Source organism: Sciurus vulgaris (assembly GCF_902686455.1).
Source record: "Sciurus vulgaris genome assembly, chromosome: 1".
Taxonomy (NCBI): domain Eukaryota; kingdom Metazoa; phylum Chordata; class Mammalia; order Rodentia; family Sciuridae; genus Sciurus; species Sciurus vulgaris.
The window spans coordinates 25,682,266-25,706,275 of NC_136461.1; the positions used below are offsets into that span (position 1 = coordinate 25,682,266).

Below are 24,010 nucleotides of genomic sequence, written 5' to 3' on the forward strand. Positions count from 1 at the left end.
GGGGGCGGGGCCGGCGGAGCCGTTTTGCGTCGACGAGTCCGTGAGAGGCTGTTCGCGGGGAGCCTTCCTGAGAGAAATTAGTAAGCCTCCTTCTGCGGCTCTGGTTTCGGTCTTTACTCCTGCGCGTTACCGGAAAGGGGCAGAGTTTCTCCGGTCTGTGGGAGGATGGCGCGCGGGTGGAGCCGGGGTTCTAGAGACTGGGCCCTGAAAGCAAATGCTGGCACCTGGGGGTCGGGAACTCGCGGCCTAGCCCTGACCTGGAGCGCGTTTGTCGCCTTTGTTGACCTCGCCGGCCGAGAATCTGGGGGTCACTGCTCCCGCTCCAGAGATTTCTCGCCGCCCACTGCTCCTGCATGGTAAACCGGCCTTTCTGCCTTTGCTCCTTCCGCGACCTCGGTTTCTAAAACGTGGAATCACACCTGTGACTGTCCTGTCATTAAATAATGATTTTTCAAGCAAAAAGAAAAAAATCTTTAAACAGTTTCTGCAAATAGAATGGTGCACGGTGTCTCAACTAAAAGAAACGACGTGTAGGTCAGTGGTAGAGCACTTGCTTAGCATGTAGGCCCGCCGGACAAAAAAAAATTAACAAAAAAAGAAAGGAGCTAATTGTTCTAAAAGTTTGACTCTCGCGGTCGCGGTGGCGCACGCCTGTAGTCTCAAGGGCTTAGGAGGCTGAGGCAGGAGAATCCCAAATTCAAAGGCAGCCTCAACAATTTCGCGAAACCCTGACTCAAAATAATAAAAAAGGGCTGGGGATGTGGCTCAATGATTAAGCGCCCCTGGGTTCATTCTCGGTATCAAAAAAAAAAAAAAAAAAATTTACTCTTTGAGATGAGTTCGGATTTGAAATTGGCATTAAATGAAGATGCAATGTATTTTGCCTTGGAGTGCAGAATTGAGAATATCTTGGTTTCCTTGGACTACTGCTTGCCAACAGTGATTTAATTATCTTAATCAGGATACAGTATCAACATACTTCTCAATTAAACTGAACCAGAAGCTTGAAAGTAAATAAATTAACAATTTTTGCTGTAAGAGTTGAATCACTAACAGCATCTGACAATACCTTGTAGTCCCTGTCTCAATACATGATATAAGGAGCATCCGAAAATTGCAACAGGAACTTCATTAGAACACTTTGCCCATTCAATTTCTAGATTGTGGCAAGAGCATTAATGGAGTAGATGCACTTACAAAAGTAGTGAATTTAGCCTGTCTAGGCAGTGCAGGCCTGTATTCCCTGGAGCAGCTAAGGCGGGAGGATTGAGGATTTAGGTTTGAGACCAACTTCAACACCTTGGCAAGACCCTATCTCAAAAAATAAAAAGGACTGGGAGTTGGCTCAGTTGTAAAGTGCCCCTGGGTTCAGTCCCCAGTACCTGTCCCTCCCCGGCAAAAAAAGGTGGTGAATTTACCTCTAGGGTTTATGTGAGTATGTTTGTGTGTCTGTGTATATACATATATAGATGGCAGAATATAATCTAAAAAAGATTGGTGCAGACCCGCAATATTCCTAGTCAATGTCAGGGCTACAAGGCATTGAACTATATTCATCCAGATGTCAGGAAAGGCTACTTTCCAAAAGTTCTGTATTAATTAACACAAGTTAATGCTTTGGAGGTTTCCAAAATAACATTTGGTTTATAACAGGTAAGTATATCTCAGGATTTTATTACTTTTTTTAAAAGTAAATTTTTATCTTAAAAATGTTTGTTGAACACCACAAACACTATTTGAAAGCTACTGATTTATTAGAGTAAGTAACAATCTGATAAGATCTAGAACTGAGTTTATAAACTGACTAGAATTTGAATAGGCACAAAATTACTTTTTCAGGATGGAAAACAGGAGCAGGGTGTAGTGGGGAGGAATAGAAAGATTAAGGTGAAGCAGTTTGAAACATCAGGTTTTATATAAGCAATGTTATACTAATTTTTCAGAAGGAAAGTGGATGTATTCCCTCTGGACATCTGTATTATGTCTGAAAGTAACTCTTGATAATTCGTAGTTTCTCTGCAGTCATGTTTTACTTAAAAGAAAATGTGGCCTGGATGGTAGAGCAGGCCTGTAATCCCAGTGACTCTGGAGGCTGAGGCAGGAGACTCAAGTTCAAAGCCAGCCTCAGGGCTGGGAAGATAGCTCAGTTGGAAGGCCCTGGGTTCGATCCACAGCACCGCCAAAAAAAAAAAACAAAAAAAACAAAAGCCAGCCTCAGCAACATAGGGAGGCCCTAAGCAATTTATCGAAAACTCTGCTCTATAAGAAGTTCCTCTTTCAGGGTGGGGTTGTAGCTCAGTGTAGAGCACTTGCCTAGCCTGTGTGAGGCACTGGCTTCACTTCTCAGCACCTCATAGAAATATAATAAGGGTCCATCAACAATTTTAAAATATTTTTTAAAAAAGTTTTAAAATTAAAAAATTCGGACTTGTATAGCTCAGTTGTTAGAGTGCTTGCCTTGGCATGCACAAGGCCCTGGGTTCAATCTCCAGCACCACAAAAAATAAATAAATAGTTACTCTTTGGTTTAAGTAAAAAAAAAAAGATTCTTTTTCCCTTGCAGGAGACTGAACCCAGGGCCTTGTGCTTTCTAAACGTGCTCTAGGAGCTGAAGAAATAGCTTCTTTTGGAGAGCGCTCGCCTAGCATGCGCAAGGACCGCAGTTCAAATCCCCAGCGGCTCAAATGAGAAAGAGAAAAAAAAAAAAAAAACCATAAACGTGCTCTAAATCTACCATTGACTAATACCCTCAGACCCTAAATCAAAATGCTTTAAATTACTACCAGGCAGTGTTTACCAGCAGGAAGATAATGCCACAGTTATCTTTTGACTGTTAATCAGAGGTGCCATTTAACCCTCGTTTGGAAAGATTTGAAGGACTATATTAAAAACTAGTCTTCACCCAGTGTGGTGGTGCCCACCTATAATCCCAGTGGCTCCTATTATCCCAGTGTCCCAGGAGACTGAAGCAGGAGTATCACAAATTCAAAGCCAGTTTCAGCAAAAGCAAGGCTCTAAACAACTCAGTGAGACCCTGTCTCTAAATAAAATACAAAAAATAGGGCTGGGGATGTGGCTCAGTGATCTAGTGCTCCTGAGTTCAATCCCTGTTACCCCTGCCCTCCCCAGCCCCCCCAAAAAATCTAGTCTTCGAGACTCGTTTTATTCTCATGTGCATTTTGTTGTCATTCATATGTTTTTTACTCTTTTTTTGATAATTGGATAGATGTTATGTACCATTTTCCCTACTTCAGAAATAGTACATTAACTGATTTTTTTTCAGGGTGCTTTCCAGTATTCTTCAATTTGTGTGATTTCACATTTGAAGGGGTTCCAGAATGCCAAAGCTCATGGGTGTTTGTTTTGTTTTTTATATTCTGTTTAATTATACATGACAGTAGAATGCAGTTTGACACATCATATATAAATGCAGCATAACTTCTCATTTGTCTGGTTGTACATGATACAGTTACACAGTCAAATATGCACATAGGGTCAAAATGTCTTGATTCATTCTACTATTATTTCTACCCCCATATCCACTCCTGTCCTTTCACTCCCCTCTGTCTAATCCAGAGTACCTCTGTTCTTCCCTGGCCACCCCCCCTTATTGTGAACTGGTATCTGCATATCAGAGAAAACATTCTGCCTTTCATTCTTCGGGATTGGCTTATTTTGCTTAGCGTGATATTCTCCAGCTCCATCCATTTACCTACAAATGCATAACTTCATTCTTCTTTATGGCTGAGTTATATTCCATTGTGTATATATACCACAGTTTCTTTATCTAGTCATCTGTTGAAGGGCATCTAGGTTAGTTCCATAGTTTAGCTGTTGTGAATTGAGCTGCTGTAAACATTGATGTGGCTGTGTCACTATAGTATGCTGATTTCAGATCTTTTGGGTATAAATCGAGGAGTGGGATAACTGGGTCAAATGGTGGTTCCATTCCAAGTTTTCTGAGGAATCTCCATACTGCTTTCCATAGTGGTTGCACCAATCTGCAGTCCCACCAATCTGCAGTCCCACCAGCAACGTATGAGTGTACCTTTTTCCCCACATCCTCACCAACATTTATTATTACTTGTATTCTTGATCGTTGCCATTCTGACTGGAATGAGATGAAATTTTGAGAGTAGTTTTGATTTGCTTTTCTCTTAATTGCTAGAAATGCTGAATATTTTTTTATATATTTTTTTGACTATTTGTATTTCTTCTTCTGTTCCTTTGCCCATTTATTTATTGGGTTACTTGGTTTTTTGGCTCTATCTGAGGTGCATGTGGTAAAACTTTCCCATTCCGTAGGCTCTCTCTTCACATTCTTGATTGTTTCCTTTGCTGAGAAGCATCTTTTTAGTTTGAATCCATCCCGTTTACTGATTCTTGATTTTAATTCTTATACTTTAGGGGTCCTGTTAAGAAAGTCATTTCCTAAGCCAACATGGTGAAGACTTGGACCTACTTTTTCTTCTATTTAGGCACAGGGTCTGTGTTCTAGTGTCTAAGTCCTTGATCCACTTTGAGTTGAGTTTCATGCAGGGTGAGAAAGGGGTATAATTTTATTTTGCTGCATATGAATTTCCAGTTCTCCCAGCACCATTTGTTGAAGAGGCTATCTTTTTTTCCAGTCAATGGTTTTGGTGCCTTTGTCTAGGATGAGATCAGTGTAGTTATGTGGGTTTGTCTCTGTGTCTTCTGTTGTGTATTTATGTGTCTGTTTTGGTGCCAATACCATGCCATTTTTGTGGCTCTGTAGTACAATTTAATATTTCATATTATGATGTCTCCTGCTTTACTTTTCTTGCTAAGGATTGCTTTGGCTATTCTGGATCTCATGTTTTCCAGATGAATTTCAAGATTGCTTTTTCTAGTTCTCTGAAGAATGTCATTGAGATTTTAATAGGGATTGCATTAAATTTGTATAACACTTTTGGTGGTGTGACCATCTTTGTTTTTAATTGATGATAGACATGCACAGCCTATTTACTTTCAGGTGAAGCGAATCTACTCAATGACAATATATTAGTTAATTTCCAGTGAGTTTTGGTGTGCAAATTGTGTGCATTGTTCATTTGGGCTATATGAGTTATTAACTGCACTTAAAGTCAGGCCATAATTAATTATTCAATTTTCTGCCTTGAAATAGGAGCATTCAGTAGAAGCTGAGATAAAGATGGAGATGAGATGGTGGTTAGGCCCCAACCTCACAAATAAAAAAATAGCAGAATTACTTGGGTCTTTCATATACTAACCCAGAATAAAACCATAAGTCTGGGGGGGGGGGGGGGGGGACAGAATGAATCAAACAACATTGCCCTATGTAAATTTATGATTTTTAATTAAAAAAAAAAAAATAAGTCTGGGATTACTCCTGTAACAACTTTTAACTTCTCTGTTTATACGTGTTTAATGTAAGTTTATACCCATGGAGTAAGTTATCCCTGCCCTCTATAATAGTTAGTAAAGCCAGGCATGGTGGTGCATGCCTGTAATCCAAGCAGTTTGGGAGATTGAGGCAAGAGAATCCCAAATTCAAGGTCATCCTCAACAATTTAACTAGGCCATAAAATAAAAAAGGCTGGGAGGTGACTCAGGGATGAATGCACCCTTGGGTTCCATACCCAATACCAAAAACAAAAAAAACAATTTGTAGGTTTTGTGGTATCTGCATCCAGGCCTAGAAGAACAGAAATGGAAATTAGTTCTAGAAGAAAGCACAGAGGTATTAACTATCAGAGAATGTAAAGCAAAATTATCTAGAAATATTGGATGAAAGGAAGGAAACTTGATGCTGAGTTGTCTATAGCCTCTAGTAATTTCACAAAAGTACTATATTTAAAAACACTAATTTTAAAATCAGACTTCTGTCAATATTTTATTTCAGGACTCTGGAAACAGTTCTCCAGGAAGACATCCATTAATTTAGAAGTGGAGGATTCCTTTGCATCCAATTTTAAAATGAAAGGACAACCTTCAGATGGTGAACATAAGACAGTGGCATTACAGCTGGAGCGGCTTGTTGAAATTAAGACCGAACCTGACAATGCTCAAGTAAATATTTTATCTTCTTTTCTTTTTTTCTATTTTGGTGGTGCTGGGGATTGAATTTAGTACCACTTTAAACATTGAGCTACATTTCCAGCCCCTTTTATTTTATTTTGAGATGGGGTCTCATTAAGTTGCCCAGTCTGGCCTTGAATTTGTAATCCTCCTGTCTCAGCCTCCTGAGCAGCTGGGATATTGGTGTGTACTACTGCACCTGGCAAGAGAATGAAGTTGTAACTTATTTCCATTGAAAAATGGCCTAAACTGTCCAGTGGCATATGCCTGTAGTCCATCTGTTAGGTAGGTGAGACAGGAGGCTTGCTTGAGCCCAGAAGTTTAGGACCAATTTGGACATTGCTAGACCCCATCTTTCTCTCTCATTATTTTTTGTTGTTGTTGTTTGATTGTTTTTGAGGTGCTGGGGATTGAACCCAGGGCCTTGTGCTTGCAAGGCAAGCACTTTACCAACTGAGCTACCCCAGCCCTATTTTTTTTTTTTTTTTTTTTTTAAATTTAGTTTTGTATGTAGTACTAAGAATCAAACCCAGTGCCTCACACACACATGCTAGGGGAGCACTCCACCACTAAGCCACAGTCCCAGTCCTCTCTTATTTAAAAAAAAAAAAAAGGTAGCATAAATTAGATCAGTATTGAGTTGGTGACATTGTGAAATATTCATCTAACAGTTAACTATTGCTTCTTCAACCCATGGGCAGTCAAACATACAGATTGAGTTTAGACAGGGTGGCAGTGAAACTGCCTGTAGTTCTGAAAAAAATCCTACTTTATAAGAATCATTTGGCCCAATACAACAATTCTAGACTTATGGTCCTTATGCAGATATAATTGATTGTTAATGATTAAAACAATAGGGAGAATATGTCATTATATCTATTCTCTATTGGTAGTAGCAATTATTAAACAAAAAATTATAGGAGGCCATTGTTTTGGACTACACTCCATAACTGGGCCCCAGAAAACCAAGCTAAAAGTCAAAATGAAGTCACTAAGGTTCCATGTCACCAAGCTGAAACAACCATTTGCCTGACCTCAGAAGTCAGGATTAGAGAGAAAACAAACAAATTTCCCAAACAGGCCAGTTTCAATTGGTGTGATGATAGAATTCACTCTATCTAATAATTACACCAAAAAAGGAAACCTGATATTAATCAGTCAGTTTTTGGTATCATAGAAAATTAAAGTTATCAGCCAAAGGGCACCAAAAGGAAAATGCTCACCTCTGTACCTCGGTTTGATTCAGTTATACAGCTAATTGAACAGACTTGAGTGTAATTTATCGCTTTGTATTGAATGATTGTCTTAGGTACATTGTACTCATTGTTTTCAACTCTTTTTTTAGGAATATTGTCAAGCCCAACAACCCAAAACTCAGGAGAATGAATTGAAAATAAATACTACATTTTCAGACAGTGGTAATAGAATTATTTAAGTTAATTATATTTATTCTGACCAACAGATTTAAAAACAAATTTAAAAACACCTTTAAATATTGCATGTTGGGGGTTGGGTAAAAGTAAATCTAAAAGAAAATGAAAGAGTACATACTTAACTATGAAAATACTAATAAGTTTCTTCCTGTTTTGTTTTTGTAGCATCACAGTTGACTGCAGGCGTTCAGCTTTCTCTGTCATCATCTGGCATAAATAAAATGCTTCCTTCAGTTTCAACCACAACTGTTCAGGTTTCCTGTTGTGGTTGTAAAAAAATTCTCCAGAAGGGGCAAACTGCTTATCAGAGGAAAGGGTCTACTCAACTTTTCTGCTCTACCCCATGCATCATAGAACATATTTCATCTACCAGTTCACCAGCTCCTGCCAAAAGAACTTGCTCAAACTGCACAAAGTATATAATTCTAAATTTTGCTTTTTACTTCCCTACATAGGTCATGGTCAGAGTCTTAGTTGTAATATTCTATATTTTCTATAGATATGTTACCTTGACTTACTGAAAACTTCTGCTTTCAGTTGCTCTAATAGATTGGTCAGAAGTAGATTTTGGTAATTGAGAGGTTTGCAGAAATTAATACATGAGGAACTCTTTTTCCCATTTTAAATAATGTGACTTGCAGAGCTCTCATTTGAAATTTTCTGTAATTAGGATTATTGCTATGCTCATTCTGTTCTATCATTTAGCTGTATAAGAAACAGCCTACTAAAAATTTAGTCATGTAGTTTGAATCTTCCAAAATGTAGAATAATATTACATTAGTCCTATGATGGTAAGTGAAATTATTTAATTCTTTTGAAAAGTTAAAGAGCCATAGATAAACCTACATATATATATGCAGGTTTCTATGGGGATATGATTGGATTAGTGGCATTTTGACTGCAAGTCCAAAGATAGTATAAATGCTAATGCCAAACAAGAATATTTATAGACCATCATATTTATTTCTAAGTATATTAAATTCCTTTCAAATAATATCTTGTTTTGGAATTAGTTTGCCATAATTTGAATTTTTGCTCCCTCTGTTAGCATTCTGCTACTTAAAGTATTATTCCCATGCAACTATATTATTTTCATCTGAGCACTTACTGGAAGTACAGGTTCTCAGGTCCAGTTAGACCTACTGTATCAGAATTGCATTTATCCCTATATGACTCATACATGCTAAAGTTTGAGAAGCATTGAGAACTTCTTTCTTAGTATTCCCATCTTTTATACGTACATAAGAATTATGAGCATTTAATAATATATTTAAGTAATCAGAGCAATACTGGCATTTAATAAGAATTCAATGCATGTTGACAGTCAACTGTTGTTATTCCCTTAACAAGCTCACCAACCTTTTTTGTGGGTTGCTTCAGCTCTTCATTTGGCTGCTACTTCAGGTGTTAACTGTTGTTTCAAGTCTTATTCCCTGAAAGTCTACTTACCTTTCTCTTTTGCTTTCTCAAGCCTCAATACTATACTTTGTTCTTTGTCTTTTTTTCTTTTTAGCTGTGGGCTATATGGCACTCTCTTCAGCCTGCTTTCTTTCTCTGCAGAATCATAAAACTGGAAGGGACCTTAGAGAAATCATCCAATCAAAACCTTTTCTTTTGGTTTTGAGGAAACAGAGGCCCTGAGAAGTTAAGGTATCAAGTTGCTCTGTTTGGAGTATACTCATTACATTTCTTCAGCAGGAGCTTCACAGATTGAAAAAGACTGAAACAGGAAAGATTTAGTGTGTAAGTTGTTCTTTAAGGTATACAAATCCAGTGTTAGCAAAAATGAGAGGCAAATTTTGCTTCCTCTGTAATAAATTTTTTTCTCATTAAAATTATAGGTGGTGGAAGATGGTAGTAACAGACTAGGAGAGGCCATCATTATTCATAGTAAATTGTGCTTTTTTCAAAACTTTTAAATTTCACATTCATTAGCCTCTTTCTGTAGTTCTCAAAATTTTATCTAACTTTTAGTAATTTTAAGGTATTTTGTTGTTGTTTGGTACTAGGGATTGAAACCAAGGGGGTTTTACTTCAGAACTACATCCCCAGCCTTTTTCTAGGTTGAGACAGTCTCACTAGGTTGCTGAGGCTGCCGTCCCACCTTGTCCTCCCAAGCGTCGAGATTACAGTTGTGTGCCACCGCATCCACCTTAAGTTTTCTTTTATAGCCATGATTTAATGTCTGTTTTGAGTTAATGCTGTTTTTATCCTGATTCATGAACAAAATGAAAGCTAGCTTTGAAATATTTAAAATCTTATTAGAAAGATGTGACTTGTCTTTGAGAAGTATGTATTTAAGAAGGTCATTTCTTCACTTTAGTTGAAACCAACTAGAAATCCAGAAAGCAATTAATAAAGGCCAAATAGGCCTATGCACTAATACTTTATTTACATAAAAGTTGTTTACTGGCTTATTCAGAGTTTAACTTTTGGTCCTTCTAACAAAGATTCATATTTTAATTTTGTTTATAAGACTCTAGTAGATTAGAAGTCAATATTCTATTATGCTAATAGCAGTAAAAATTACAGTTCACTTTTTCTGATTTTTGTGTATCTGCTGATCATATTTTTTTCTGCCTCCTTTCCCAGCTGGCTAATTTCTTTTTGTCTCAAGGATGTGCCTCATATATCTTTACCTCTTAATCTACTTTCATACTGTCCCTCACTCTTCTCTTACCATCACCTCTTCAAATTAATTAATTATTCATGATCTGATTTTATAGTGTGTATTCATAAATCCCAGAGCACTGATCATAAAATATTAAAATATCCAAAAAACAAGATCTGTACTGGGAATAAAGTCCTATTTTGGAACAGTAAAATCACTGATGTGATAATTATGTAAACCTGTTAGTTTTAATTTTAAAATGTGGAAAGTTCATGATATGTACATTTAAAATTTGAAGATGTTGAAGTGTAAGTAGTATTGATTTCAGGAGGAGTTCATCTTGAAAACTGCTATCCTTAAAGATTGATATTCTGAGGGTTCTAGGTAGCCAGGTTATCTTGGTATTTCCCAAAGCTGCAGTTCTCAAACTTTGTAATCTAAGATCCCTTTGTACTTTTATTTTTGTTTTGTTTTTTTAAATATGAGACAGGGTCTTACTGTGTTGCCTAGGCTGGCCTCAAACTCCTGGACTTGAGATCTTCCTGCCTCAAACTCTTTGAGTAGCTGGGACTACAGGCACGTGCCACTATATCTGGTGTCCTTTACACTCCAAAAACTATTGAAGACTCATGTGGCAAATGCCTATAATCACAGAAACTCAAGAACCTAAGGCAGGAGGATTGCAGGTTTGAGGTTAGCATCAGCAATTTAGCAAGACACTGTCTCAAAATAAAAAATTTTAAAAGGACTGGAATGTAACTCAGTGATAAAGCACCCTTGAGTTCAGTCCCCAATACCAAAACAAAATCAACTATTGAAGATCAAAGAGTTGTGGTTTCTACAGGTTATATTATCAAATTTGCTATGTTAAAAATCAAATAGCATTTTTTTAAAATATTAATTTTAAGAAACTGGCATTGTTTATCAGTTTTGTAAACTACTTTATAATATCTGGATTTTTATATTTGCTTCTATTTTCAGTTTATTGCAAAATATTAGTTAAGAAAATATAACCTCACACATATGTAATTGGAAAACGGAGGAGTATTTTATTAGCCTTTCAGATATTTGTGGACGTTTTTGATACTGTACCAAAAATCAAGTGTTAGTGTTTTTCAAATATTAATTGCATTGTTGCTCGGTACAGTGGCACACCCCTGTATATCAAGGCAAGCCTGGGCAATATAGCAGAACCCTGTCTCAGAAAGTAAAAAAGGCCTAGGGATGTTACTCAGTTGTAGAGTGCCCCTAGGTTCAATACCCAGTATCAAAAAAAGGGGAAAAAAAAAAAAAAAAAAAGTTGCAGGGCTGGGGAGATAACTCAGCTGGTAGAGTGCTTGCCTCGAAAGCATAAGGCCCTGAGTTCAATCCCCAGTACTGCAAAAAAAAAAAAAATAGTTGCAGTATGTAATCTGAAACCATATCAATGAATTTTTTATACTCTGTGGTCTTTAATTTATTAATTTGTCTTACACCTTTTTTTTCCTTCCTACTTCTTGGAATTGAAGGACCTTGCACTTGCTAGGCAAATGTACTGAGCTAACACCCCTTCTCTTGTATTTTGAACAGATGTTTTACCGTTGAATGATTTTGATAACAGCATGCTGTCATCATTTGGAAAATATTGACTTATTGCATTCTCCAAATCTTCCAAATGTTGACACATTTCATTATGCAATATTTTTCAAATCACCACCAGCCTCAACAGAAAAGACTTCAAATATTGGGAAGTGATCAAGCTGGAGATAACAAATACAAGTTTTCAAAAAATTCTAATTTATACTTGAAAGCTTGAATTTTATCACTGGCAATAAATACTGTCAGTTATTTTCTTGAAGTGACAGTCTCACTTTTTTTCATTTTCATTTTCAAGAAAGTATCCAGCAGATAACTTCTGGATAATAGTTTTTCTTATAGTCATATGTTCAAATAAATAATGTGATCCACCAAAAAAAAAAAGTGGCTTGTTCAGCTTGTAACTAAACATTCTATATAGGCTTTTCATTGAGATAGTCATCGACCTTTGGAGAAGTACTTTATGCCCATGTCCCATTTTGTTATATGGAATATTAAAACAGTATACTCAAGTATAAAATTTAAGTTTAAAATATTTGTGTTACATTAAGGACATCCTTAATTAAAATGGAAATGATTTTTGTTTTAAAGTAAATGTGTGTGTTGGTACCTTTGGCGTCATTGCCTTGATTTGTGCTAAGGCTCCAGTAGTTTCACCCACCACTACTTTTTTTCTATTCCGAGTTCATTTAGGTGAAATTGATGTAATAGAAAATTAACCATTTCACTGTCATTTAGTACATTCGGTGTTGGACAACTATCACCTCCATCTTGTTCCAGAACATTTCCGTTGTTCCAAAGTAAAATGCCTTACTTACTAAGCAGTTTTCCCCCATTTCCCTCTGTCCTCAGCCCCTGGCAACCATCATGGCATTCTTTCTATGGATTTATCTGTTCTGAGAATTTCATATCAGTAGAACCATACATTTGACTTTTTGTGTCTGTCTTTTCCTTGGCATGTTTTTAAGGTTCATCCCATTGTACTTCGTTCTTTTCCAGTAGTTGAGTAATGTTCTGCTGATTTATCAGTTTGTTTATCCATGTGTCCATTGATGAACATTTGAGCCATTTCCATCTTTCTGCCATTGTCAATAGTGTTATTAAGAACTTGCATGAATATATACTTGCTTTTCAGTTCTTTTGTGTACATGTCTATGATTGGAATTACTATTGCCTTCATACCATCAGTTAAAATGACAACATAGTGAGAAAGGCAAATGACATATAATATTATGAAAATAGTTATTTATTTATTTATTTATAGCTGTAGATGAACACAATACCTTTATGTTTTATTTATTTTTATATGGTGCTGAGGATCGAACCCAGTGCCTCATGCATGCTAGGCGAGCACTCTTATCACTGAACCACAACCCCAGCCATGAAAATAGTTTTGATCTTAGAGTCCCCTGGAGAATATCTGGGGACCCCCTCAACACACACATGTGGGGTTTGCAGACCATATGTTGATATACTGTATAAATTCCAGTGTTTCTCAGGAATGAATATGTGATTTGTTATCACTCTGTTAACATGAGCACCAACTAAATAGGTAGTCCTCAAAACTGTATGATCAGATGTGTTTTATAATCCCTGTTACAGATGAGAAAATTAGCATTTAGGGAGTACAAATTATTTATCCAAGGTTGCTAAGTGAAAGTGGTAGAACTAAATGTCAAATTCAGGTTTTCTCATTTTAAAGCTGATAATCTCACTGTTTCACCGTTCTTAAGGTAAATGAAGGAGCCAGGGGGATAGTTGTTTCAGGGATCAGGGGTCATTTAATTTATGAAAGAAAAAGAAATTAGGTTAGTGGTAAAAGTGTTTAATGGTGTCCTTGTATTTATTTTTAGGGACATTTTAAATCAGAAGGATGTGATCAGTGTTCAACTGGAAGATAATACTACTAGCAAGCATTTTTGTAGCCAGTCTTGTCTTTCATCATACGAAGAAAAAAGGAAACCATTTGTTACTATGTGTACTAATAGCATTTTGACCAAGTGTAATATGTGTCAGAAGACAGCAATTGTAAGTTGTAACTTTTTAAAAAATAACTAGAGGGATTCTGATGATTCTGCTTGAAAGTCAGAGTTTGTATTAAATTTTTTATTTAAATCCTAGATTCAATATGAAGTAAAATACCAGAAAGTGAAACATAGCCTTTGCAGTAATGACTGCTTTTCAAAGTTTCACTCTGCTAACAATTTTATCATGAACTGTTGTGAGAACTGTGGCGCTTACTGTTACACCAGCTCTAGTCTGTTCCACATACTCCAGATGGAAGGACAGTCTCATTATTTTAATAGTTCAAAGAATATTACAGCATATAAGCAGGTATGAAGAAAAGATCTATTGCTCCTCCTTTTAGTCTGTCTATGAATGGTTCCACTCTAGGAAAATGTGGAAATATAATTTTTAGTACCATTGAGAATAATTTGAGTTGGTAAATTCATAAAGATGAAATAGAATGCTTTTGACAGTTCTTTCTTGCATAATTTATGACAACTACTATGTGGATAGTGTCCTAAAGAATCTCATATTGTCTTTCACCAAAGAAAAGGTAAACAGGCAGGAGCTTGCTTGTAAACTACAATTAATTCTTTTTTAATAATAATACGTAATTTTATTATAATTTTTTTAAAGCAACATCCTAAATACAATTAACTCTTTCACCTACACAATGTAAAGATATATCAAGAATGTTACATACTTTTTCTGAATCAGTCATTGGAGGAAATAATTCATGAGAAATAATCCCCTATTTTTTTAAATATTTTTTTTTAATTATAGACAGACCACAGTATCTTGTATTTATTTTTATGTGGTGCTGAGGATCGAACCCAGTGCCTCACACGTGTGAGGCAAATGCTCTACCACTGAGCTACAACCCCATAACCCCCCATTTCTGATAGGAGAGTCTCTCTGCTTCTGAAAGCAGAAAAGCTAGCCCTGCTTGAATTAGAACTGTTAGATATCTAGCTTGTTCCTATGATACTTTATGATCTGACTTGATCCCTATAAATTCTTTATCAAAAAACAGCTGAAACCAGGTGCAGTGGCACACACCTGAATCCCAGCCAGCCTCGGCAACTTAATGAGGCCCTAAGCAACATAGCAAGACCCTGTCTGTAAATAAAATATAAAAAAGGGCTTGGGGGCCTGGGGTTGTGGCTCAGTGGTAGAGCACATGCCTAGCATGTGTGAGGCACTGAGTTCAATCCTCAGCACTGCATATAAATAAATAAAGGTCTATCCACAGCTAAAAAAGCGGGTTGTGGTGGGCAGCTGGGGGGTGGGGGGGGCACTACTGGGGATGTGGCTCAGTGGTTAAGTGCCTCCGGGTTCAATTCCCCAGTATGAAAAAAAGAAAAACCCACAACCCAAGCAACTGAGGGTGGGAGTCCCAACAAACCACAATTCAGATGGGTCATTTGTGGGCCACATCTTTTCTATATAGAATGTCCCCACCCTTAGAATATCCTGCCTTGGGACCAAAGTAGAAGAATAGAAGGCACAGAATCCTTCCAAAGGCAGGAAGTGCCATTCTTTCTTTATCTTCTTGACTTACACTCAGTAAGTAGGCCTTGTCCTGCTTTTATTAGCCTGACTGATACCCAGTTATTTAGCTCATGTGATGGAGGCAGGGCTGACATGAGTAAACCGATTAATGAGCACAACCTAACACTATGCCCTAACAATATGAAGGTATCGTATAATAGTTATAATAGAATAAACTCTTATTGTTAATGAACACTTAGGAAATGTTCAAATATTGGAATCTAAAAATGAGTTGGCTGTTTTTAAAAATAGATTATTAGATATATTTATAATTATTTTGGCCATAGCTTTTTCATATTCTTCCTCTTCCTCTTCTGGTACAGGGGATTGAACCCAGAGGCCTTCTACCACTGAGCTACATCCCCAGCCCTTTTTATTTCTTTATTCAAGGTTTCACCAGGTGTCCCAGGCTGGCCTTGAATTTGCCATCCTTCTGTCTCAGCCTCCTGGGTAGATTGGATTACAAGTGTATGCCACCACACTCAACCATTTCTTCTTTTTATTTTTTGAGTTTGTGCAACTTTCATTCCTTTATTTAATTTGTTCTAATTAGTTATACACGACATGGCATTTTGACACATCATATAAGTGGAGTATAACTTCTCATTCTTCTGGTTGTACATGATATGGAGGTCATGTAATCATATATGCACATTGGGTAATAATATCCAATTCATTTTATCATTCCAACCCTCATGCCCTCTCCCCTCCTTTTACTCCCCTCCGTCTAATCCAAAGTACATCTATTCTCCCCCCCATCCCCCACCCCCAAACTTACTGTGAATTAGCATCTGCATATCAGAGAAAACAGACAGCCTTTGGTTCTTTGGGGTTGCAGCCATTTCTTCTTGTGTTTTTGTTTTTTGGTACCAGGGATTGAACCCAAGGGCATGTAACCACTGAGCCATATCCCCAGCCCTTTTTATTTTTTATTTTGAGACAGGGTCTCACAAGATTGCTTATAGCCTTTCTAAGTTGCTAAGGCTGTCTTTGAACCTGCCATTCTCCTCCTTTAACCTCCCAAGCTGCTGGGATTATAGGCATGCATCACCACACCTGGCCCCATATCTCCTTAATAGAGTATATGAAGTTTTTCCATATGAATGTCAAATTAACTTAATTATGAATTATACCACTATTGTTGCTTAATGTTAAATAAAATTTTAATATGAATTGTTAACATTTGATCAAAATATAAAAATTGTGTTGGTTGAGCAGAAGTCACTCTGTGAGGCAATGGAAACAGCAGTATCAAGAGACTAAAAAGCAAGTTTGATGCTGAGGTGATGACAGTGGACCATGATCAAAATGAATGAAACAGAGAGGAACACAGTGGTGCATACCTGTAATCCCATGTACTTAGGAAGCTAAAGCAGGCAGATAGCAATTTTGAGACCAGCCTGGGCAACTTAGCAAGATCCTATCTCAAGGGGTTGTAGCTCAGTTGTACAGCACTTGCCTGGCATGTGTGAGGCACTGGGTTCAATTCTCAGCACCATATATAAAGAAATAAATTAAATTGAGGTCATCAACAACTAAAAAATATATAATAAAAAAAAAAGATCCTGTCTCAAAATAAATTTTTTAAAAGGGCTAGGATGTAGCTCAGTGGTACATGCATGAGTTCCTCCACCTTTGCCTTGTGGAACAGGTCTAGAGGTTTTATAGCCACATGGTATGTCCCAGGGACCTAACAGACATTGTGATTTCCCTCTTTTCAAGGAAGGAATTAAATGTGGGAGGATGACATAGATAAAATGGTAGCAAGTAAATTATCTGGCTGCAGAGGTGCTGTGGTCTCCCATTGTTGGGAGAATCTCATACTAGCCATGTTGGGGAAACAGTTCATGGTTAGGGAGAACTGTGGGACTGTGGTCTCTGTCTTCTTCCAGGAGGATATTATTTCAGTATGGAATAGGACTGCCAGCAACCAACCAACCACAGCCCAATTTCAAGTTATATTTCATTGAGTGCTCAACCTACCTCCCAACACCATTGTAGAATATAAAACTCACAGGCAGCATCAAAATGCCAGGCAGGCTGGGCCTCTCAAGACTCCTTTTTTTAAAATCTCTGGAAGCCACAGTTGAGTGTCCATGACCCTCTCCCTCTGTGGGTAACACTGTCATCGAAGCTGGCATCAATAGAGTCTCTTATTCATTTGGTGTACTACCTGCAAGATCTGGACAAGAGGAATTTGAAAAGCATCTGCAACAATAGCTGAGATCACTCAAACTAAAAATATGTATAACAAAAATTTATATTAATAAAAGATTAAAAGTAGAAATTTTCAACATTATCTTTTTTATTTCCTTGTTCTTTTGCCAATATTCTGTTCTTTCACAGAGAAAATTTGCGTATTTTGTCTTGTCTTACCACCATGTATCCCCAAAAGTAGTTCTGTTCGATCACTGTTGTAGTATGAAGGAATAGATGTTGAACCTCAGTTTATCCAAATTTGTATACTTCCTGCTTATTGAACATATTGTACTCTGTACTTCTCACTGTTTGTATCCTATTTTCTTACAGTGTGCTTATAAGTTTTATCATGAAATTAGCCTAGAAACAGTGATTCTCACAGTATATTGTAATGTATGTTAAAATACCCTTTTCTGGCTCCTCCTTAGCATAGGTAGAAGGCTTTCCTAAGTTGATTTGCAAGCTGATATTGAAGAAAAACCTATAATTATAAGACTGTTGATTTATTCAGTAGACTTTCAGTGCATGGGATGATGAATATCTTTTATGACCACTTTCTTCATTGCTTGCATATGTATTATTATTATTATTATTATTATTGGTAAATATGTCCAAAAAATAACAGAACAGTTTTCAAATAGATTTATCAATTTTCTTCATTTCAGTCATTGCAATCCATAGTGTGTTTTTTGTTTGTTTGTTTTTCCAGGTTTTATGAAAGTATAAAGATTGGCGTCATTGTCATTATTTGTAATATTTCAACCAAAAAAAAAGTGATGGTATGCTTTTGTTAACAATATGTCTCATGCCAGGAATATGAATATTGTTTTAATCTTTAAACAGAAACCAGCCAAAATACTTACATCTTTCCCTTGCAAATCGTTGAAGCCATCAGATGAAATGATTGAGATTACTAATGACTTGGGGAAGACAGAGATTTTCTGTTCTGTTAATTGTTTTTCTGCATATAATAAAGCTAAGATGGAATCTTCTACAGGTAATATCTGTTTAGTCACTTCAGAATTTTATTAACTATTGACTTAACTACATTTTGCTTTTAATATATAATCTTGATTCATTTCCACATTAAACTGACCTAAAAGTCAAAGCAATCTAAAAGTTGTTATAAAAACAATTTTCCAGTACTTTCATTTATTTGTTAAGATTGTTTAAAAAAAAAAAAAGATTGTTATGTTAGATTGATACGGAACCTCTTCATTTTAAAACAATATTTATGGAAAAAAATTAAGGATCCATGCCTTTAGAGTATTAGGTCCTTTAGTAAACGAACACATGCATATTTACATTAGTACACATTTAGTACCTACTATACAACTTGGTTCATAGGAGTCAATGTTGAGTTTGTTCAATACATTTTTGATTGATTCTGTTAAAATATAGAATGTTTGCTTTGTAAAACAAGGGTTTTACAACTCATTTTCATGTGAAGTATAGGTAATTGGAAATGCTTTAAGATTTAGTAATAAACCATGCTCAGTGGCATATTCCTATAATCCTAGCTACTCAGGAGGCTGAAGCAGGAAGATTGCAATTGTTAGTCCAACCTTGGCAATTTAATGAGATCCTGTCTTATAAATATAATACTAAAGGGCTGGGGTGTAGTTCAGTGGTAGAGTGCCCTGGGTTCAATTCTTAGCACCACAAAAAATAATAATAATTAATTAATTAAAATATTCAATGATAGAAAAGCACATATAATCCAAGGCTAAGTATTCTATCAAAGAGCCTCATATAGGACCAGTGGTGCTATTTAGACAACCAGGTGAATGATGCCCCTGGAATTTGTATATCTATTACAGAATTTTCTGCAGTACTAACATGGACACTAATTTAGCTCCATTGATGCTGAAGTTTATGATTTCTGGAAGAGTTAGAAATGGATCCCCACTCACAGCAAACATTTGCTCATAATTTCAAACTAATAGTATAAAAGTACTAAAAAACTATGCATAAAAGTAAAAGATATAAAATGATAAGGAAGTGTAAATGATCATTTTGTTATTACTAATATATTAAAAAACCTGGCTATCCAGCTGGATGTGGTGGTACACACCTATAATCCCAGTGACTCAGGAGGCTGAGGCAGGAGGATGGCAGGGTCAAAGCCAGCCTCACCTTAACAAGGGCTAAGCAGCTCAGCAAGACCCTGTCTCTAAGTAAATTTTATAAAGGGGGGAGGGCTGGGGAGATAGCTCAGTTGGTAGAGTGCTTGCTTTGCAAGCATAAGGCCCTGGGTTCAAATCCCCAGCACCGGAAAAAATAAAATAAAGGGGGGAGGTGCTGAGTATGTACCTCAGTAGTAAAGCACCCCTGCATTCAATCCCTATTACCCACCCCCTAACCCCTGGCAGTGGAGAAAAGGGCTATCCTTAAGCCCCATTAAAGATTACTCCAGTGCTGCCCAGAAATATCTTAAGTTATGAGCTATTTGCATTATTCCTTGATTTTTTTTTTTTTTTTTTTTTTTTTTTTTTTTTTTTTTGTATTGCTGCAGCTTAAACAACCCTTGACTTTGTGCATGCACTACTGCTGAGCTATATTTTAACTCAAAACAATTTCTGGTTTGACCCATTCTGCCTGACTTTTAGAAAGTATTTTTGTTTATTTTTTTCAGCAAATGTTTCCATGGTGCATGATGCTTCAATGGAGCACCTTTCTCCAAAGAAGGATTCAATTCCAATTATTAGCAATATAGTGTCATTAGCAGATAATCCTGTTGCCTTGCCCATCATGGACACTGATGTCTTACAAGGTAAAAGTTGACGTGAAGATATTTGATATAAACATTGTTTTGTCATACTGGATGAATCTTTGTGTTAAATTTTCTTTTTGTCTCCTGATATGAAATAAGCAATCAGTTTTTATGATGCTGTTTTTTTGTTATGAGATCTTAAAGTTATGCTCTAATTTATTTTAACAGGTACAATTTCTTCAGTAACAACAAATGTCATTTCAGATGTAAGTTTTATCCTAATTATTTTTGTCTACAGTCTTGTCTTTTATGAGCAGATTTTTTAATACATAATTATGTATGTGCCTACATATAGTATAGGTATTACATATATTTATTAATCATATTTTCCTCCTACATTCATTTTTTACTTAAGTAATTCTAGTCACCTGAGCAATAAAAATTATTTTATTACAATTATATACCAAAAGATTCTATAATATTTAATACTGAATCTAGATTGAAATAATTAAATTATAAATAACTGTTTCCCCAGAGAAGTTCAAACTGTAACTTAACTCATTTTACTGTATTAGAATAGATGTGTTTGGTATTTTATTTAAAGACTGTTAAAACAACTGATTTTTTTTCTTTTTTACCCACAGAGCTCTAAGAGTTCACCCAATGAATCAAGTAATGGTATTGCTAATAGTGTGGAACAGCCAAGTCTTTTGCCATCTTCTTCAGTACTCAGCCAGCACACATTTGGTGCCAGTTTAGAAGTACAAAAAAATAAAGTGTCAAACCAGGATCCTGCATGCAATATGAAATCTGTGAAAATAAGTGATGGACTGCGTCACCCCAAATTTACAGCCAAAGTACAAAAAGTTAAAGGTAAATCACAAAGTTCTAGGAAACCTTGGCGTTCACCTTTTCAGCATGTGGAAAACAGTATTAAAAAAGATATGACATTCTGTTATTCCTGTCAGTTGTTCTGCCAGAAAAACTTTAGCTATAGAGGAGAGTCGTTTACAACCCAAGGAACTTCTAATTGGAAAAAAACTCTGGAGAAATTCAGAAAGCATGAAAAAAGTGAAATGCATTTGAATTCATTGCAGTTTTGGAGGAAATACCAGTTTTGTGATGAAGCTGTTAGCGATAATTTATCTATTAATTCAAATCAGATTGAGGGAAATAAAAAGTACCTAAAACTTGTAATAGAAAATATTTTATTCCTTGGAAAGCAGTGTTTACCCTTAGGAGCAAATGACCAATCTGTTTCATCTGTCAATAAAGGCAATTTTTTAGAATTGTTAGAAACCAGAGCAAAAGATAAAGGAGAAGAAATGTTTCGACTGATGAGTTCACAAGTTGACTTCTATAATAGTACACAAATTCAAAGTGATATTATTGAAATAATAAAAACCGAAATGTTACAGGATATTGTGAATGAGATCAATGTCTCCTCAGCTTTTTCAATAATATGTGATGAAACAACTGATAGTGTTACAAAAGAGCAGCTTTCAATTTGTGTAAGATACCCACAAAAAACATCAAAGGCTATCTTAATTAAAGAAAGATTCTTGGGTTTTGTTGATATTGAAAAAATGACTGGGACCCACTTACATAGGACTATCAAAACTTATCTGCAGCAAATTGGAGTTGATTTTAATAAAATATGTGGCCAGGCCTATGACAGTACCACTAATTTGAGGGTAAAATTTAATAAAATCGCAGCAGAATTCAGGAAGGAAGAACCAAGAGCTTTATATATACATTGTTATGCACATTTTTTGGATTTAGCAGTAATTAGGTTTTGTAAAGAAGTTAAAGAACTCCGAGGTGCTCTAAATACTCTCAGTACTTTGTTCAACACTATTCATATGTCTGGGGAAATGTTGGCAAATTTTCAAGACATTTTTAAGCTAAGTCAAAACAAGACTTGCAAAAAACATGTATCACAGTCATGCTGGACAGTCCATGATCGTACATTGTTATCTGTGATCGACAGTCTTCCAGAGATTATTGAAACATTAGAGTTTGTATCAAGCCATTCCTCAAATACAAGTTTGGCTGATGAATTGAGTGATTTATTGACACTGGTTTCCAAATTTGAATTTATCTTTTGTTTGAAATTTCTTTATCGAGTGTTAAGTGTTACAGGAATTCTTTCCAAAGAGCTTCAAAGTGAAACCATAGACATCTTTTCTTTGTCTTCAAAAATAGAAGCAATTTTGGAATGCTTATCATCTGAAAGAAATGATGTATATTTCAAAACTATCTGGGATGGAGCAGAGGAAATATGTAAGAAAATAACCAGTAAGGGTTTTGAAGTTGAAAAACCTTCTCTTCAGAGAAGAAGAAAAATTCAGAAAACCATAGATTTTAGCAATTCAGATAATATGTCTCCTACTTCAACAGAAGAACAATATAAGATTAGTATCTATTACCAAGGCCTGGATACTGTATTAGAAAATTTAAAGTTGTGCTTTTCAGAGTTCGATTATTGCAAAATGAAGCAAATTTCAGAACTATTATTTAAATGGAACGAACCATTAAATGAAGCAACAGCCAAACATATTCAAGAATTTTATCAGCTTGATGCAGACATTATCCCTGAACTTAGATTTTATCGGCACTATGCGAAGCTCAACTTTGTCATAGATTATGATTCCATTACCTTCGTCAATCTTGGCTATTTGTTTATTCAGCATGGTCTTCACAATAGTATTCCTTCCATCTCAAAGCTGTTATGTATTGCTTTGTCTTGGCCAATTACTTCACCAACTGCTGAAAACTCATTTTCTACACTGCCTCGTCTTAAAACATATTTATTTCATAATATGGGAGAAGAGAAGCTTAGTGGCCTGGCCCTAATGGCTATTGAGCAGGAATTAGTAAATAAATTGATGGAGCCTGATAGACTCAATGGGATTGTAGAAAAGTTTATCAGTCAAGTGAAAACTATATAATACTTGCTAAATCAAACTGATTTTAAAGAATGTTTTGGGTTTTTTTGTTTGTTTGTTTGTTTGGTAGTACTGGGGCTCCAACCCAGGGCTTCACACAGTAGGCAAGTATTCTATCACTGAGCTATACCCGTACCCCTTTCTCTTTCTTTGAGATGAGGTCTCACTGTATTGCCCAGACTGGTCTCAAGCTTGTGAGCTAAAGTGATCCTCCTGCCTCAGTCTCTTGAGTAGCTGGGATGGCAGGCACACACTATCGTGCCTGGCTTGGAATTCTAGTTTTTATTTCAAAATTGGGTTTCTTAAGAAAAAAACAATTCAACAGAACATTTAGCATATTCACATTCAAAAAAAAAATTTTTTTTTTTTTGGGGGGGTGGTGCTGGAGATCAAACCCAGGGCCTTGTGCTTACAAGGCAAGCACTCTACTGGCTGAGCTATCTCCCCAGCCCCCACATTCAAAAATTTAAAAGACATGGGGCTGGGGTTGTGGCTCAGTGATAGAGCACTTGTCTTGCACGTGTGAGGCACTGGGTTCAAACCTCAGCACAACATAAAAACAAAGGCATTGTGTCCATGTACAACTATATATATATATATATATATATATTTTTTTTTTTTTTTTTTTTTTTTTTAATTCAAAAGACACAAAGACATAGTGAAAAGCTTTCTTACTCCTTGGCACTCGTTTCCTTTGAAGATTTTGCTTATTTGTTTTGCAAAGCTGGGGGGGGGTCAAACCCAGGACCTCAGACACACTAGGCAAGTGCTTTATTACTGAGCCCCATCCCCAGCTGCCACCTGAATTTTTCTGTTCCTTAAATATCTTTCTAGAAATATTTTCCCTAAGTGGTACATTAAATTGCACAGTTCTTCACTTCTTCACTTTGTCCTTTCTACCTACTGTGGTATT

At 36.2% G+C, this 24,010-nt stretch overlaps 1 protein-coding gene across 3 annotated transcripts; it reads left to right on the forward strand.

Moving 5' to 3' along the window:
• Positions 1 to 23,676, forward strand: ZMYM1 (zinc finger MYM-type containing 1). 3 transcript variants are annotated; one of them, XM_079106448.1, is made up of 10 exons: positions 1 to 80; positions 5,885 to 6,051; positions 7,406 to 7,478; positions 7,659 to 7,908; positions 13,533 to 13,707; positions 13,801 to 14,013; positions 18,280 to 18,433; positions 20,072 to 20,209; positions 20,378 to 20,415; positions 20,794 to 23,676. In XM_079106448.1, the coding sequence occupies exons 2-10, from the start codon at positions 5,959 to 5,961 to the stop codon at positions 23,098 to 23,100; spliced, it is 3,441 nt and encodes a 1,146-aa protein (XP_078962574.1). In that variant the 5' UTR covers positions 1 to 80; positions 5,885 to 5,958; the 3' UTR covers positions 23,101 to 23,676. The 3 variants fall into 3 exon arrangements, with proteins under 3 accessions (XP_078962574.1, XP_078962573.1, XP_078962575.1); XM_079106447.1 differs by having other exon boundaries at positions 35 to 356; XM_079106449.1 differs by lacking the exons at positions 1 to 80; positions 7,406 to 7,478 and having other exon boundaries at positions 5,917 to 6,051.
• The last annotated feature ends 334 nt before the right edge of the window (positions 23,677 to 24,010 follow it).

Bases quoted from the DNA above. Each gene is read 5' to 3' on its own strand.
- ZMYM1 (XM_079106448.1), top strand. From the start codon at position 5,959: ATGAAAGGACAACCTTCAGATGGTGAACATAAGACAGTGGCATTACAG. The intron at 7,909-13,532 runs GTATATAATTCT...ATTTATTTTTAG, and splicing joins ACTTGCTCAAACTGCACAAA to GGACATTTTAAATCAGAAGG. The intron at 20,210-20,377 runs GTAAAAGTTGAC...TTATTTTAACAG, and splicing joins GGACACTGATGTCTTACAAG to GTACAATTTCTTCAGTAACA.